The sequence below is a fragment of the Chenopodium album genome, chromosome 16 (genome assembly GCF_948465745.1).
Source record: "Chenopodium album chromosome 16, dcCheAlbu1.1, whole genome shotgun sequence".
In the NCBI taxonomy this organism is placed as follows: Eukaryota; Viridiplantae; Streptophyta; class Magnoliopsida; order Caryophyllales; family Amaranthaceae; genus Chenopodium; species Chenopodium album.
In genome coordinates this window covers 28,819,264-28,834,215 of record NC_137849.1, presented here as the reverse complement: position 1 = coordinate 28,834,215, position 14,952 = coordinate 28,819,264, and the positions used below count along the sequence as shown (strand labels likewise).

The 14,952-nt window shown below is 32.2% G+C and overlaps 1 protein-coding gene and 1 non-coding gene across 2 annotated transcripts; one reads left to right on the top strand and one right to left on the bottom strand.

Moving 5' to 3' along the window:
• Positions 1–8,386: 8,386 nt before the first annotated feature.
• LOC145585077 (UDP-glucuronate:xylan alpha-glucuronosyltransferase 2-like) lies at positions 8,387–11,850 on the bottom strand. The gene is made up of 3 exons (XM_081641823.1): positions 11,401–11,850; positions 10,422–11,067; positions 8,387–9,391 (listed from the first exon to the last, which is right to left on the bottom strand). The coding sequence occupies exons 1-3, from the start codon at positions 11,623–11,625 to the stop codon at positions 8,439–8,441; spliced, it is 1,824 nt and encodes a 607-aa protein (XP_081497949.1). The 5' UTR covers positions 11,626–11,850; the 3' UTR covers positions 8,387–8,438.
• On the top strand, positions 9,626–9,698 carry TRNAR-CCU (transfer RNA arginine (anticodon CCU)). The gene has a single exon. It is a non-coding gene; the product is annotated as a tRNA-Arg (tRNA).
• Positions 11,851–14,952: the final 3,102 nt, after the last annotated feature.

The following is a 14,952-nucleotide window of genomic DNA, read 5'->3' as shown; positions in this document are numbered from 1 at the left end:
TAACATTGTTATGAGTACGTAAAATAAAGACGAGACCAACATTCCTAAACTAGGTGAAGCAAATTCCGGGACTCCCACATGCTCATTCATGACTCTACCTGAAAATAGTCAACACTGCTTACCATTACGGTAAACAGGGCGAACCAAAATAAATAGGAAATACGGATTAGCAAAATATGTAAGTACGATAAGTGCAAGACAATGTAAACTCAATTTATTTGCAAACATGCTTTAAAAATCAATACCAATAATTAATCTAATAAATTCCAAACTCATTATTCCAAAACCGATTCCAATGATTCAATATTCAAAATAATAGTTAATAAAACCAATTCCTTTATTAAGAACCAATTTCTTTTAATCCAATTCCTCACCCAAGTGTGCACACCCCCCAAGGTAGTCTCCTTATATTACAAGGCTATTCTTGAGGAAAGAGTCGGTCATACAAAGTCCAAGGCCTTATCAATAAACCAAATCCGCATAGTGGGATTACCAACATGCTTATAAAACATTAATAATAATAATAATAATAATAATTCAATGGTTCAATAAATCCTTTTAATATCCAATAAATTCCAATATAATTCAAACTCCTTTTTAATAATTCCACATACTTTCAAAATCAAAACCTTTTAAATAGATACTTGAGAATAAAATCTCATATTAATAACTTTTTAATATCAATACCTCTTCCTTGAAAAACCTTTTATTTAATTCAACAAACCTTTTAAAATCAATTCCTTTGTTTAAACACGATAAGTAATTCAAACCATTCAAAACATGATTTAAAAATCAATCATTCAAAATATTTTTATTAAAACAAATTAAATATTAAAATCAATACCTCCAAACATAATTCAAATAAATTTAATTCAATCACCAATAAAATCATATAAAACATGTTATTCAAACTAATAACTTTCAAAGGTATCTAGCCACCTAAACTTACCTTGATCCTTGCTAGAAAAACCACACAAAAAGAACCTCAAGAACCTTGATTCCGAATATCAATCAGCACTTCGCACTTTCAAAGTTCAATCACGAATACACCTTGCAAATAACATAACCATAAGGTTATCACAACATAAACTCAAATCTAATGTGCATGGACTATAAAACTCTTTTAAAATAATACTTTAATATAAAATTATAACTTTGAAATAGGTATTTGTATTTTAGAAAACTAACCATGAAGAAGATAAATAAATAAAATTAAAGAGAATTGAATTTTTGTTGGAAAGAATAAGCAGAACTTGCAGACGCCATAACTCCTTCAATATAACTCCGAATTGGGTGATTCTTGAGCCTAACCTCAAGGTTTTTTCAAGAGGAACAATCTTTTGTGAAACATTAATACCCCAAAAATTGACCAGAAGTGCCCGAAAACTGGCTTCAAAGATAAACGGGATGATTTGTGAAAAAAGAGGAGAAGAAAAGTATGAAAAAGTTTAGGGAACAGAAGAAGAAGAGAGAAGAAGAGAATTGGGTTTTTGGTGTGAAGAATATGAGAGGTATGAAGGGGTATTTATAGGCTCATGAATGAGAGAATTATGGTAAAAAGAATTAAGGAATTACTTGGAGAAGTGAATAAATAAATATGGAAACTTTTGATATTAAGGTGATTAAGAATAATAGAATTTAGGAAAGTGTATTTGTCATGAAAATAATATGACAAAAGAGATTACTTGGGGAATAATCAAGGATGAAATAAAGTAGGAAAATAAGATGATCAAATCTTTGTGAGATGGAAAATAGAAATTAAGGAAAATAAGAAATTTTAAGGAGATAATTAAAAATACAATTTACCAAAATAAATCACCCAAAAATCCATCATGGTGGCTGAAAATTTGAGCTTTCCTAAGCTCATATTTTCGGACCTCCCTTTAGACATTTAGGGAAATAATTTGCTAGTTTTAAGGAATTAAAAATAATCGTGTAAATAAAATATATTGTATAAAATAATTAATTAAGAAAATACCAATTATTCACTAAATAAATTCACTAAGAAAATCAGATTATCTACACTTAGAAAATCCGAAAATCATAGCTTATTATTTAGGAAATTCAGACCTCCTAATTAAATAATTAAAATATAATTTTTGATTAGTTAAAATATCCGAAATATATATAAATAATCCGGTTTTTAAAATAAAATAAATGGATAATAAATCTTATCCAAAATCCAAAAATAATAATTGAGTTTTTAAAATACTTTTGGCGCCAAAATTCAAATATCATTTTAGCTCCAAAATTCAAATAGTAAATTAAATTACTAAAATACACTTTTTAAGAGAGTACTAATTAATTAATTAATTAATTAGAAATACGTTTCAAAAATACGGGGTATTACACCACCGCCGGACCAACTCCCTGCCTCACCGCCAGTATCGGCTCCCTACCCATCGCCGTTACTGGTTGCCCAAGTCAGCCCAACCCCACACCTACACATCCCCATCGCTACCACTGCCCACCATCGCTGCTCCACAGTGGAAATAACCCGACATCAAAAGGTGCCACTCCACCAACGACAGCCAAGGATCCCTCACACAGAAGCCTCAATCGCCACCACAACAGCCGCACCACCAAATTCACCACCGCAACACATCCCTCTTAACTTCCCTGCTTCGCCCAACCACCTACTTGCATTCCCCCTCACACACCATGCATTCCCTGCCCCCAATAACAGCTAACAACCACCAAAAACTCACCACACAGTAGCCACCGCACAACCACTACTCACCTTCAACCCCAAACGCACCAATCACAACCGACCCCCTTCTCACCGGATTTCGACTCCCTTTCAACCTAATTCCGACCACCCATAAAGCCTCCTCCTACCGAATTCCGACCATTCCTAAAACCCTAGACACCACCAAATTTTGCACTCTTAAAACCCTAGCCACCACCTAATTCTGATCCCCTCCTTAGCTAACACCAAATTTCGACCCCTCCCTAGCCCCACACAAAATTCCAACCAACCGAGGTGAGTTGATTTTGTTGTCGGTTGGTTAATATGGAAGATCGGGGGAGATGAAGAGAAAACGTCAAAAAAGGTGGGCCCTACTAACGGATTCATGGACGAAATCCATTAGTTGGCGGTGAAATTCAATTTTTGAAAATTTTGTTGTTGGTAATTTATTTTTTATTTTTTTTTATTTTTTTTTATTTTTTTTTTATGTAGTAAAAGCTAATAAGTGGTTTTTTGTAGGTGGTAAAAGTTAAAATTTCCCAATCTTTATTCAAAATTTTTTCTTTTGGTGAAAAGCCATGTTTCAATGTTATTGGTATTAAAATTAATTTCAATAGATTCCATTTGTAGATGTTGTATGACTTTTATTAACGCATTGAATATTTAAAAAATGATTAAAAGATCTACAACTATATTATCTAAATGTGTAGTTTTTAGCATCAAACTAGAGTACTAACTAGCCATGTCCAGAGAGCTCTTTCAGTTGTTGACACTTTTTAGGGATATAAATGTCCACACAGTATTCTAAAGAGTTTAAAAATCAGACAATTACATTAATGAGGGCAAATAATTAAGTAAATAAATATTTTTAGAGGGTATAATTGTCCAAACACTATTCATATCAGTTAAATCATTAAATCACACAAGAAAAAGCTTAGTGGCAGTTAATATCATATTAATTAGGGCATATAGGTAAACAAACATTTTAAAGATAATAATAGTCCTCACACTACTTAAGTGTTTTCTCGTACTTTTTAAAAGTAAGGATTAAGGTCCGACTTTGCAATTAAAATTTAGAAAAGATTATTTTTTTGACAATACGTGTCTTTTAAAAGGTCTAATTTGACAAATTTTCTTGTAGAAAAATCAAGTATAGCTAATTGTCTATACTTGTAATAAAAATAGAATAATCTAGAATTTATTGTCCCTCGAAAAAAAAGCTAGAACAAGAGTAGCGGAAAACCGACATATATACTCCACTATAAATACATGGTGTGTGTATAAGTGTGTATGTAGGGTGGAAAACGATATAGTTTCAACCAATTAAGGTTTGGCTAAGCTAGAGCTCCCAAATTAGAATGTAAATGCGGAATAAGTCTCCTACCAAAATTACTGCGTAGATTAATGAAGCATGTACAATGCACTTTTTTTTTAAAAAAAAATATTTATTGAATCACACAATTATATGTTTATATGATTTAATTTGTGATTTGATTTGATGTATTTTACATAAAGTTACCATAAAATAATTGTTAAATTTTAATCTCTTTTGTTCAAATAAACTGATAATTTTTTATTTTTTTAAAATTAATTTAAATTATCACGTTTTATTTGCTAACTTTGTTTTAAAAGAAAATGGAGCGGTATACATGTATCATGTAAATTAAATTATTATGTAAACGTAAAATTGTTGTATTATATTCGGGTCTATTTTCTACGTGCGCCTAAATATCAAGAGCCAGCACGAAAATGTGGATGGTCTTCAACGAATTGGCGTCATTTTTCTTTGAAGTAAGATATTATACTGTATTATATAGACATTTATCAACTATTTGTTCCTTCTTGGTATAATTAGTGGATTATTGTTTGCACTTACTTTTTGTGCTCTACCGAGTAAGTGACTGTACATTTATCAAATAACCATAGTCTGATAAATTTCTTACGATCCCTCATTTTAATTGTCAATTTAGTTTGATAATTTATAGTTGTATATTTCAATGTTATGTTCACCATACTTGGTAAAATCAAAGAAAATAATTTCTAGAAGATGAATTGTTTACTATTTGATTATAAAACCACAAAATTGTCAAATTTGATTATAAAACCACAAAATTGTCAAAATTTTGATTATAACACCATATAAATATATATGTGAGGTGTTGTTATAGATTTTAGGAAGTTGAAATATTTAGGAATATTAGGGTTAGATATTCCTATTGTAAGTATTGTCTAGATATATCGTAATGTGACCGATGATTATGAATGGGAAAAATACTATGGGAAAATGCAATGAGACAATACAAAAAGAAATATTTTCCCAAAAATGTTACATGGTATCTAGAACTTAGGGAGATCCTGGAATCGGATGACGAGAATGAGAGATCCTTGAATATGAGAGTTCGTGAGAGGAAGAGGAGAGAATGATAAAAACCTTAATCACAAGAGATGAGAGTTCTAGTGAGAGCAGAGGATGGAAAACACGAGAGTTCGTGTAAGAGAATGAGAAAAACCTTAAACACGGGAGATTGTGTGAGGAGAAGAAAAAAAATGACGGGTTCGAAAAGAAATACTTTCTCGTCATATTGGAATACTTGCAAGTTCGAAAAGAATGACATTTTTGTTTGATTGTTGATTGATAGGTTCGAAAAGAATGACGTTCTCATCAAGAATAACAAAATCTTAAACACGAGAGTTAGTGTAAGAAGAGTGATCAATTGCACGTATTATTCATCATCTACGTCCAATACATTGTGATTGTGAGAGTTCACTATTTTTTCAATTAAATTATACGTTTATTCATATATTACATAAAATAGTGTGAGATTGTGAAGAATTTATTTTTAAATTTTTAAGTTATTTTCATAATTAACGTATGATATATAGTGAGAGAATAACTGTAAGGGTTCACAATTTTTTTTGAGATTAGGTTTGATTATTCGACAGTTTGGGATCGTTGATAATTCAAATAATAATATATTACAACTTGATGATGGCATGATGCAAATTTTATTTTTATTGTCCAAGTCGAACGTTCGAGATCTACACTTCTGACTTGAGGGAGGGTATTGAGGTAGGAATGTGTCAAAAAAAACCTTTTAAATGCCTCATTTTGCAAGAAAAACCTTTTAAAAGGATCTTTGTTAAAAAAAAAAACCACCACGATCACCTTTTTTGTTTAATGAAACCTCAACCTTCTTTTCCGGGATTGACTCTAGTTTTCAGGTGTTGACCCCCTTATTTTCTCTACTTACACCCAAGTCTTTTTATATTTGCACTCCTTAGTTTTATTTCCCTCTTATTTCCCCTCCAAAGTTAATGCCCTTGTATTCTTCTCTCCATTGCTTCCATGAATGCCCTACTCTCCTATAACATCAATGTGGATTTCTCTCTCTCTCTTTCTCTCTCTCTCTCTCTCTCTTTCTCTCCCTTTGTCTCTCTCCTCTGTTGCATGCCATAAATGTTGCAATTAACACTAATCTAAGGTAAGTGTAAATTAATCAAATTAATATTGCAAAAAGTATAAAAATTGGGCTAAAAATAAACCTAATTTACCTAATTGTTGCTTGTTGTCAGTGAATTTGTACTGTGATGTTAATACCAAGACCACAAACTTTGATGGATTGTTGAATTTGTTGACTTAAAGAGAAGAGAGAAGAACAAACAAGAAGAGAACTATTAGAGAATAGAGAAAAATGCACAGGAAGAGAACATATGCAAAAAAAAAGAGAAGAACGCTGGAGTGAGCAGGTGAAGTCAAAACTACAATTGTGGAAGAAATAGCTTAACCTAATTTACCTTTCAATTGATTTGATTTGGGGATATTTGCCCTAAATTTATTTTTCAACTGATTTGGGGAGGTTTTCCCTAAATTATTTATAAGAGGAAAAATTAGGGAGCCAAAAAAAAAAAAAAAAAAAAGGAGGGCAAATTAACCAACAGTAGACTGCAAGTAGGAAAATTAACGAGTCAACACTTGAAAAATAGGTTTTATCTCTCCTCTCATGGTTCCCATCTAAACCCACTACTACCTTTTTTATTATATCTTTCCTCTCATATTCATTACTGTTCAATAAACTATTAACCCCACTATCTTTCTTTTATATATTTTTAATACTCCAACTACCCCACTTACCTCATATTTAATTTAAGTCAACTAAATTGCCTAAAACTATATGCCGGTTAAACTGTAACACTTCTTAAAACACGGAGGAAGTATCTTTCTTGTACAATTTTTTAATACTCAAACTACCCCACTTATCTCTTATTTTATTTAAGTCAATTAAATTGCCTAAAACTATGTGCCGGTCAAATTATAACACTTGTTAAAACACGGAGGGAGTAAAAATCTTTGCCACGTCATGTGATCCATCTTGAGCAACATTAGGCCCGCCACTTTTGGTAGAAGAAGAAAGTTTTACTTGGTTTTTATTTGAGGGTGTAAGGTTAGTTGTTTGAAGTGCTCTCCTTATTGTTGTAGGCTAAGCTAGATCGAAGGGGGCATCCTCACGCACGCGCCGCCGCCGCCGTCCGGCCGGTTCGGTCGTGTCGTAACTGACAGTCCATGTTATGAGACCGTTCAGTTAAGAAGCTTGCAACTAACATACGTTTTACTTGTTCAAAACGTTCCCCTGATTTTCGCCCTCTATATCTTACTGCTCCCTGATTTTTCTCTAGCAGTTACGAGTTTTGAAAGCTTTTAAAAATCAAGTTTACAATCAGTTTTGATACAATGAAAATTTTCCCTTCTTCCTCTTCCTCTTAAAATTGGTTTTCCTCTAAATTAGTTCTGAGCATGCAATTGTGAGCTCCTAATCTCTCTTTTTGAGGCACATTAAGAGAGATCGCTATATATTAAATCTCGGGGGCAGCGCCATCTCTGATTGCACCATAGTCGGGGTGAATTTTGCTTTTGAGACAGTGTTCCTAACATGTCACATCGAATTTTTTCTTTTAAAAATCTAACTTTTTTTAATTTTTTTTTACTAATCACAAGCTGTCACGTGTTAGGTAACTTGTAATAACAGATTACATGACCGGTTGGGACCATTTAGAGCGAATTGGGTATAAAGGTTGGATTATTTAAAAATAATCCAAAAGTGGGATTATTTTGTTGACGGACGCCCCAAATATGGGATTATTTTGGGCAATTTTTCCTATTAATTAATATAAAATATGTAGACTAATGTGCATAACAATAAATAATTAGATAATAATACTCCTAGGAAAATTAATAATTATGTAAAATTCCCTACAAAAAATACTTTAGTGTAGAGTAATAAATAGGCGTTTTTTTTTCAAAATTTTGACGACATATTTTGAAGTTTTATTTTTTCAATGAAGAATTAGTGTCAAAATTTTAAAGTGTTATTATGTGCTTTCCTATCAAAATTATTATAAACACCATTCGCCCTTATGGCTCTGTAAACACAAAAAAAAATATCAAAATTATAATCATGATAGTTGTCCCTTATTATGTATTTATGTCTATCGTTCAGGATATTAATATTGTTAAAAATTTCTTCTTGAATAAATCTTGTTTTTATTAACATTGGTCATGAACGGTATTATGGTCTTTTTAGGGGGACGCCAAAACTTGTTAATTTGAGAGTGGAATATATAATGTACAACTCATATTAAGATAATCCACACATCTACACAAGATAATAAATTACAAAAGTATGAAATGAATTTGATAAATGAAGCCAAAACCATACAAAAATATCATTTCTACAAAAACAAAACCATTTACTTACAATAATTCTTGCTTAACGAACCTTCTATTATCAGTAATATTGATTTTCCAATGATCCCCATTAATTTTTAACTTGTTGGCTTTATTCCTATCCCATTCCAAATCCCTCTTCCTTAACTTAGTAAGTGCACAAAATTTTTGTAACTTAGCATCCATTGAATCATGCAACTTCCACCATCTCTTATGTGCAACATCACTCGCGTATATATGTTGATCAGCCACGTCCCAATTACAATCGTAATCTCTATAACATAACCATGGCTTCAAGCCTAAGTAATGTATGGAGTATAGCTTAGGAGGATCGGCCTCGAACAAGTGGTTCTTTACACTTGCTTCTAATGAAGAATTCGACCAAAAGTTCTTTAAGAAGTTAACACGCCTAGGAAGGCGGTGCCACCACACGAAGACTTCGTTTAAGAACCCTTGATCACCTCCATTGTACGAAGTAATTTCCTTACGTAGGCCCATTAGGGTACGGAAAGTACAATTAGAAGGTTCGAGTACCATGATCCCTGAATTAAATATTGAGCCATCATTGCCTGTTGCGGTAATTTGTGGAAAATGGAATAAAAGGTCCAAATTACGTAGCACAACTATGTCTGAGTCGATAAAGACTAACTTATCATAGTCCGTAAGTTGCCAAAGCCTAAACTTGGAGTAATTGTACTCATTGTACGTGCCCTTCTCGGCTCTAGGGTTTCGAATTCTTTTTATGAGTCGAATCTTCCAACCAGCCGCGACAAGAGCCTCTCGTTTAGGGAGGGAGATGGCTTTGTCTATAAGTATAACTAGATCTCGTTTCGTGCCGGTTTGAAGGAGGCTTTGTGCTAAGGTGATTGCACCACATACATAGCTTTCAGATGAGTGTAGTACCGTGACATAGGCTTCTCGTTTGGTTGGTTTTCTTGTGCTTTGTTCTATGTTTGATGCATCATATACTTCATTCACCCCTATCATCAATTAACAAACACAAAATTAACATTTAATTAATTCATAAATTATAAAGGATCACTTATCCCAAAATAAAAAAAAAAAAATTGATAATGTATTTATTTTATTAAGAAAATTAGTATAATTACCAACTTTACTACTTTTAAGTAAGTGACAAGTAACAGGAAATATAATATGGCATATTGTAATACAATTAGGTATAATGTTTTTGTATTTTTATTAGAAAATCAGAGGCGTCTGTAGCTCAGTGGATAGAGCGTCTGTTTCCTAAGCAGAAGGTCGTAGGTTCGACCCCTACCTGACGCGGTTTAAATATAAAATTTTCCTTTTTATGTGAACAATGAATTTCCTACATTATATGATGCATAACTGAATATATCTATCATATTTTTAATTATAGCTCCATTTTTTAAATACTATTAACATGAAATGATACACTTAAACAATGTAACTTATATATGTAATAATATAATAGGACCACTTAACACGTATAATTTATGATAACACCACATCAGCAATGTCATGAAAAAAAAAATATATCTTATAAGTTAAAAACTAAGATTAGCTTTTTTTTTTTTTTTTTTGATTCATATGAGCCACAAGGGCGGGTACAACAGGGGGCGGGGGAAATTCCAGCATATGCTGGAGGCAAGGATCGATCCCGTAACCTTGAGGTTACGAGATGGGAGTACTACCATCAAGCCAACTCCACATCCTTAACTAAGATTAGCTTTTAGTAGTTTGGTCGATGGCTCGATGCAAACATGTCATACAAATATCGACTTCATTATCCGAAATGACGGACTAGTTGATAATAGTATATCATCAACATACAAATATCGACTTCATTATCCGAAATGACGGACTAGTTGATAATAGTATATCATCAACACAAGTCAAGCTAGAACCAAGCAGATCAATTTCCTACAAGGTTAAGAATAAAGTCCTAAAGTAATGATTGTGTTAAGCTATATATACAAGGCCAACTAAGTGAGACTACCAAGCATATAGAGTAAAAATTAAGCATACCTTTTCCCCACAAAGGCAAAGCCAAATTACATGAACCCATAGGCAAAGAAACTCTTTCCTCAAGCCTCACCATTTCTGGCTCATAATACCACCAATCTCCTTCTCTTCTTACCAAATCATCACACCTAAACAAATCCAACATTGGTCTACATTTACTCAACAACACCACCTTTGTCCTCCCATACCAATCCCTCCTCCCCTTCTTCGCCGCCATGTTCGCAACTATCAGATGAACTTGTAGCCTAAACATGTCCCTTGCCCACCCTTTATCCGGGAAGTTACAAGGCAAGTTAGCCACCAACATGTCTAGATTCCCATACTCCTCGAATGTAGGCATCGGGATTTCAGGACATAGAAAGCCTTCATTCTCTTCTTCCTCGTCGATCCATTCAGGGAAAAGGTGTTTCCACTCGAAAAGCTCCGAGACCTTCTCAAAGGGGACTTTAACTATTGTGTCTCCGTGTACTTCCCATTCACTAAGATCTTCATCCTCCATGTTTATTGCACCGATTTTCATCCCTCTTATTCCCAATTCTTGTAAGAACTTTGGTTTTTCTCTTCTTGCTATAGTCTTCTTAGGGCTTATCATTTGATTTCCTCCTTGTTCTTCTAAGACTGCTTTCATTTTGACTCCACTTTCCGCTGCCTATTAGAATCATCAAAGTTTAACCAAAATAAGTCGCAACAAATCGTAGTGTTAAGATACACTGAACACCACTAGCTAGGGCAGATTACTCTAAGGATAATATAGACGAGATTTGATATGTTTTCAGTATCACCCAAAAGTTTAACCAATTAAGTTAGTTGACATCTATTAGTGTAACTTTTAGATTTACATGTACAAAATTGATATAGATTAAAAATGACCCTTACCTTTTTATTGTGTTACATTTTATTAAAAATGTTGACACCCCTAATTTTAGATACACTGACCACCACTAGGGTGATCATTTGACTGTATAGGGTAAGCTCACCTTACCTTGTGATGACATTCTCGTAAGGAGCACCTTACAAGGGATGAAGATGCGACTTTATCTTGATAAACCGATGGGGAAGATGGCCGAAGAAGAAGGGTGCAATATGCAACAAGAAAGAAAGCAAAGAATATAACATTGATTCTAATAACTAAAGCCTTGGATGGTGTTGCCTTCAAGAACATCTTGTATAACCCAAGCTTTTCCAACAAATTGTAGGAATTTTTCATAGAGTACAAACCGCAATATAAAAAGGGAATCTTAATAGGTTAAGTATATTGCAAACTACTTCCTATAGTTTTTATAATAATAATTGCTCTTAAACTAAGGTTTAAATCATAATTAGGAGGGATATTTGTAGTGGTTAGAGGAAATAGTAAGTGTAATAAGAGTAAGGATTACTATAGAGAATAAGCTAAGGATGGTTGGACCATTGACATATTTCCATGTGTCTAATGCCGGCCTCTTCTTTTGAGTGAATTTACCTTGCATTCCTTTGAAGATATATTGATGCTTATTTTTCATGCAGTTGGTGCTAAATTTAATTTAAAATATAAAATGTAAATGTGCTTTACTCATGTTGGTATCAAGATTCTGGTATGAAATGTCTAATTTACCCTTTTTATTTGTAGTCATTTACAAATTGCCATGTTGCATGCAATTTTGTTTGTATAGAAATTTAGATAACTTTTTTAGTGAAACATCTATAATATGCACTACATTTATATTTTGTACATGTGTAAAAGAAAAAGAGAAGATGCATGTTTAATAACTTTCTTGGTTAGGAAATAGTTAGTACCTGCATGTGCTTCAAATTTTCTTTGTGGTTAATTTTTGCTAAGAAAAAGAGGTTGTCCCAATTAATCTTTGTGATAGACAAGTTTCGTTTATCATGAAGCAAAATATGAAGCAAGTAGTGATTTTGGCCCATTTTTTACCACCAAAGTTACACTTTTGTCCCCGTTACGGAGATAAATTTGTATTTTCTCGAAGAGAGAAGTGTTAAAAGCTTAAAATAGGATGTACATGTGGGTAAAAAGGAACATGTTTAAAGCAGATCCTTCATATAGGATAAGGAGGCAAACAACTAACAAATAATGAGATAAAATAAATCTAGTAAGTATACATAATACAATTCAAACGAGTCGGCAAACATGAAAAGCATAATGAACATTATAATTTAAAACGAGTTACGCAGCATTATTATTGATGTCTTGATAATTATGTACATTTTTATATGCATCTAAAGTTAGATGCATCCTATGCATATTGACATGTTATTGCACATCTCCGGGTCGGTGCATATATTAGAATCTCCCTGCGGATTATGTAATTAAGGATTATCCAACTTGAAATTGTGATTGTTATTTATTTTTGCCTTACAATAGGAATTATTTTGCCTAGATATAAATTCCTCTAGCCAACTCTAGACTCTTGATGAGTGGCAATGAGGTGATTAAGGAAGAAGGAGAAGGGTAAAATGGTAATGAAAAACATAATGATAAGCCAAGAAATGCGTGGATTAGGAGAGCTTTCAACAACCAATATAGTTGCAATGTCACCTTCTTATTGAGCAGGGTCGCTGTTTTCTGCTAACCAAATCCTTAACAAGTCCCCACTTGGAAATCTCTCCGCCTTTCTCTTGCTTCACCTTCCTTTCATAATTTCTTTAATTATATTATGTTATTTTTACACTTAATGTCAAAATATATATTACTCCTATAAGTGTCAATTCATACACCTAGATCGGGTTTTTGGTGAGGTCTGGTTAGATCTAATTCAAATTTGAATCATACTAAATTGTTGTGTCGATATAAGTTGAAATTAAATCTAGACTGGATTTTATTAGGATCGGTTTTGAATGAGGTTGTCGAACCATTTTTTGACACCTTTAATTACTCCCTACAACCATAAACGTTCTAACATCCATTAATATATAAAGCATTGCGTTTTAGAATAAAGAGAACACCTTATTATAAATGACTTCTGGAGTAACATAGAATATTGAAGGGGTTGGGATAATACGACAATAATCCATAAGGTTAATTTTAGATCTTTACCACTAATTCTCCTAATTAGCTATAAATTTAATGGGGGTAATGTCTCATGATGAATATTGTTTATATACATGTGAAGGGTTTTTAAAATGTTTTTAATAAATTGGTTGTTATTTACAATAACAAACTTAATAATAAAGGAACAAGAAAAAGTGGACTTTTTTACGAGCAATGATAAACAATTAGAACGAAAAAAGGTGTCATTGTATTTCACCTAAGCGTAAAGGCAACAATGCACCTTCATGTCGGATACGTAAATTTGACTGTTCTATATTTATAATTTTGTGCACTTTTCATTAGATTCATGGTATTAATAAACTATATTTTGTGTTATTACTCGTCAAAAACAAAACTTTGCCATGATAAGTTGATAACTTAAACATGATTATTGTCATAATTAAAACACATAATAAAGCCCATTAATTAACACGAAGTATGTGATTTAAGAATAACTAATGCACGAATAATGTTTTTAAAATTCTAAATAGGATTCAAAGACCATCATCAATTAAAGAATGTTCAATTATTAAGATATGATTTAATTTGGTGGAGGAAGAATGTATAATGACGAAGTGGCAATCTCTAACTTGGCACAACATAATCATAGTTTGGTGCAAAGTTATTAACATAAATACAAATATAATTTATTATAAATAAACAGTTTTAATTGATTAAAGTCTAAAGAAGTGATACCTGTAATTTCTGATCATTTTTCATCTATATCTTTGACATTTGTGGCTTGATACCTGAACCTAAAACAATAGATTTTGGTTATACCAAATTAAGAAGAAAAAAAAAAATTGAATTCAATCATTTAAATTTGACTTGTTCTTCACATAGCCTATATTTCGGAAAAGGAGTTTATATTTATCATATACTCCCTCGCCTCTTTTTATAGTTCCCATTTATAATTTTGACACTATTCATAATGTGAGAGAATCCTCTAAATTACTTTTAATATATAAGATATAACATAATTATGTTGGGTCTTATTTGATTCGTCTCGACGAATAGATTATTTATATTTAATTATTATATTTTTTACTAGTAAGTAACTAACGATACTTACAGTCAAAGTGTTACATTGGCAAACGTATACAATCCAAATGGGAATTATAAATAGGGGCGGAGGGAGTATGTATTATGAGCAAATACAATAGAGATTCATATAGTTACAACTCTTACGACAATTATGAGAGTTTTATTAGAGTTCTTACAATATACATTTTCATAATATCAATTTTTATAATTTTAACTAGCACTTGGTATGTGATTAGATTTATTAATGGTTAAATTTATATGTAAGAATGTGCAAAACTCAATTGTTCCAGCAATGTAATGAGTTAATTTTTAAGAATAACCTTTTTTAGTCGAATCAAAAAGGAAATTTGAACGAAAAACGTTAAATTCCTAATAGATAGAGAGAAAAGTTGAAATTGGCCGAGGAAATACAACAATACATATACGCAACACTACTACAAAAAACCCCTATCGAGTCGC

Coding starts and splice junctions, on each gene's coding strand:
- LOC145585077 (XM_081641823.1), bottom strand. CDS start 11,625: ATGAAAAATTCCTACAATTTGTTGGAAAAGCTTGGGTTATACAAGATG. Junction 11,068..11,400: donor TACGAGAATGTCATCACAAG/GTAAGGTGAGCT, acceptor TGATTCTAATAG/GCAGCGGAAAGTGGAGTCAA. Junction 9,392..10,421: donor TTTGCCTTTGTGGGGAAAAG/GTATGCTTAATT, acceptor AATTGATGATAG/GGGTGAATGAAGTATATGAT.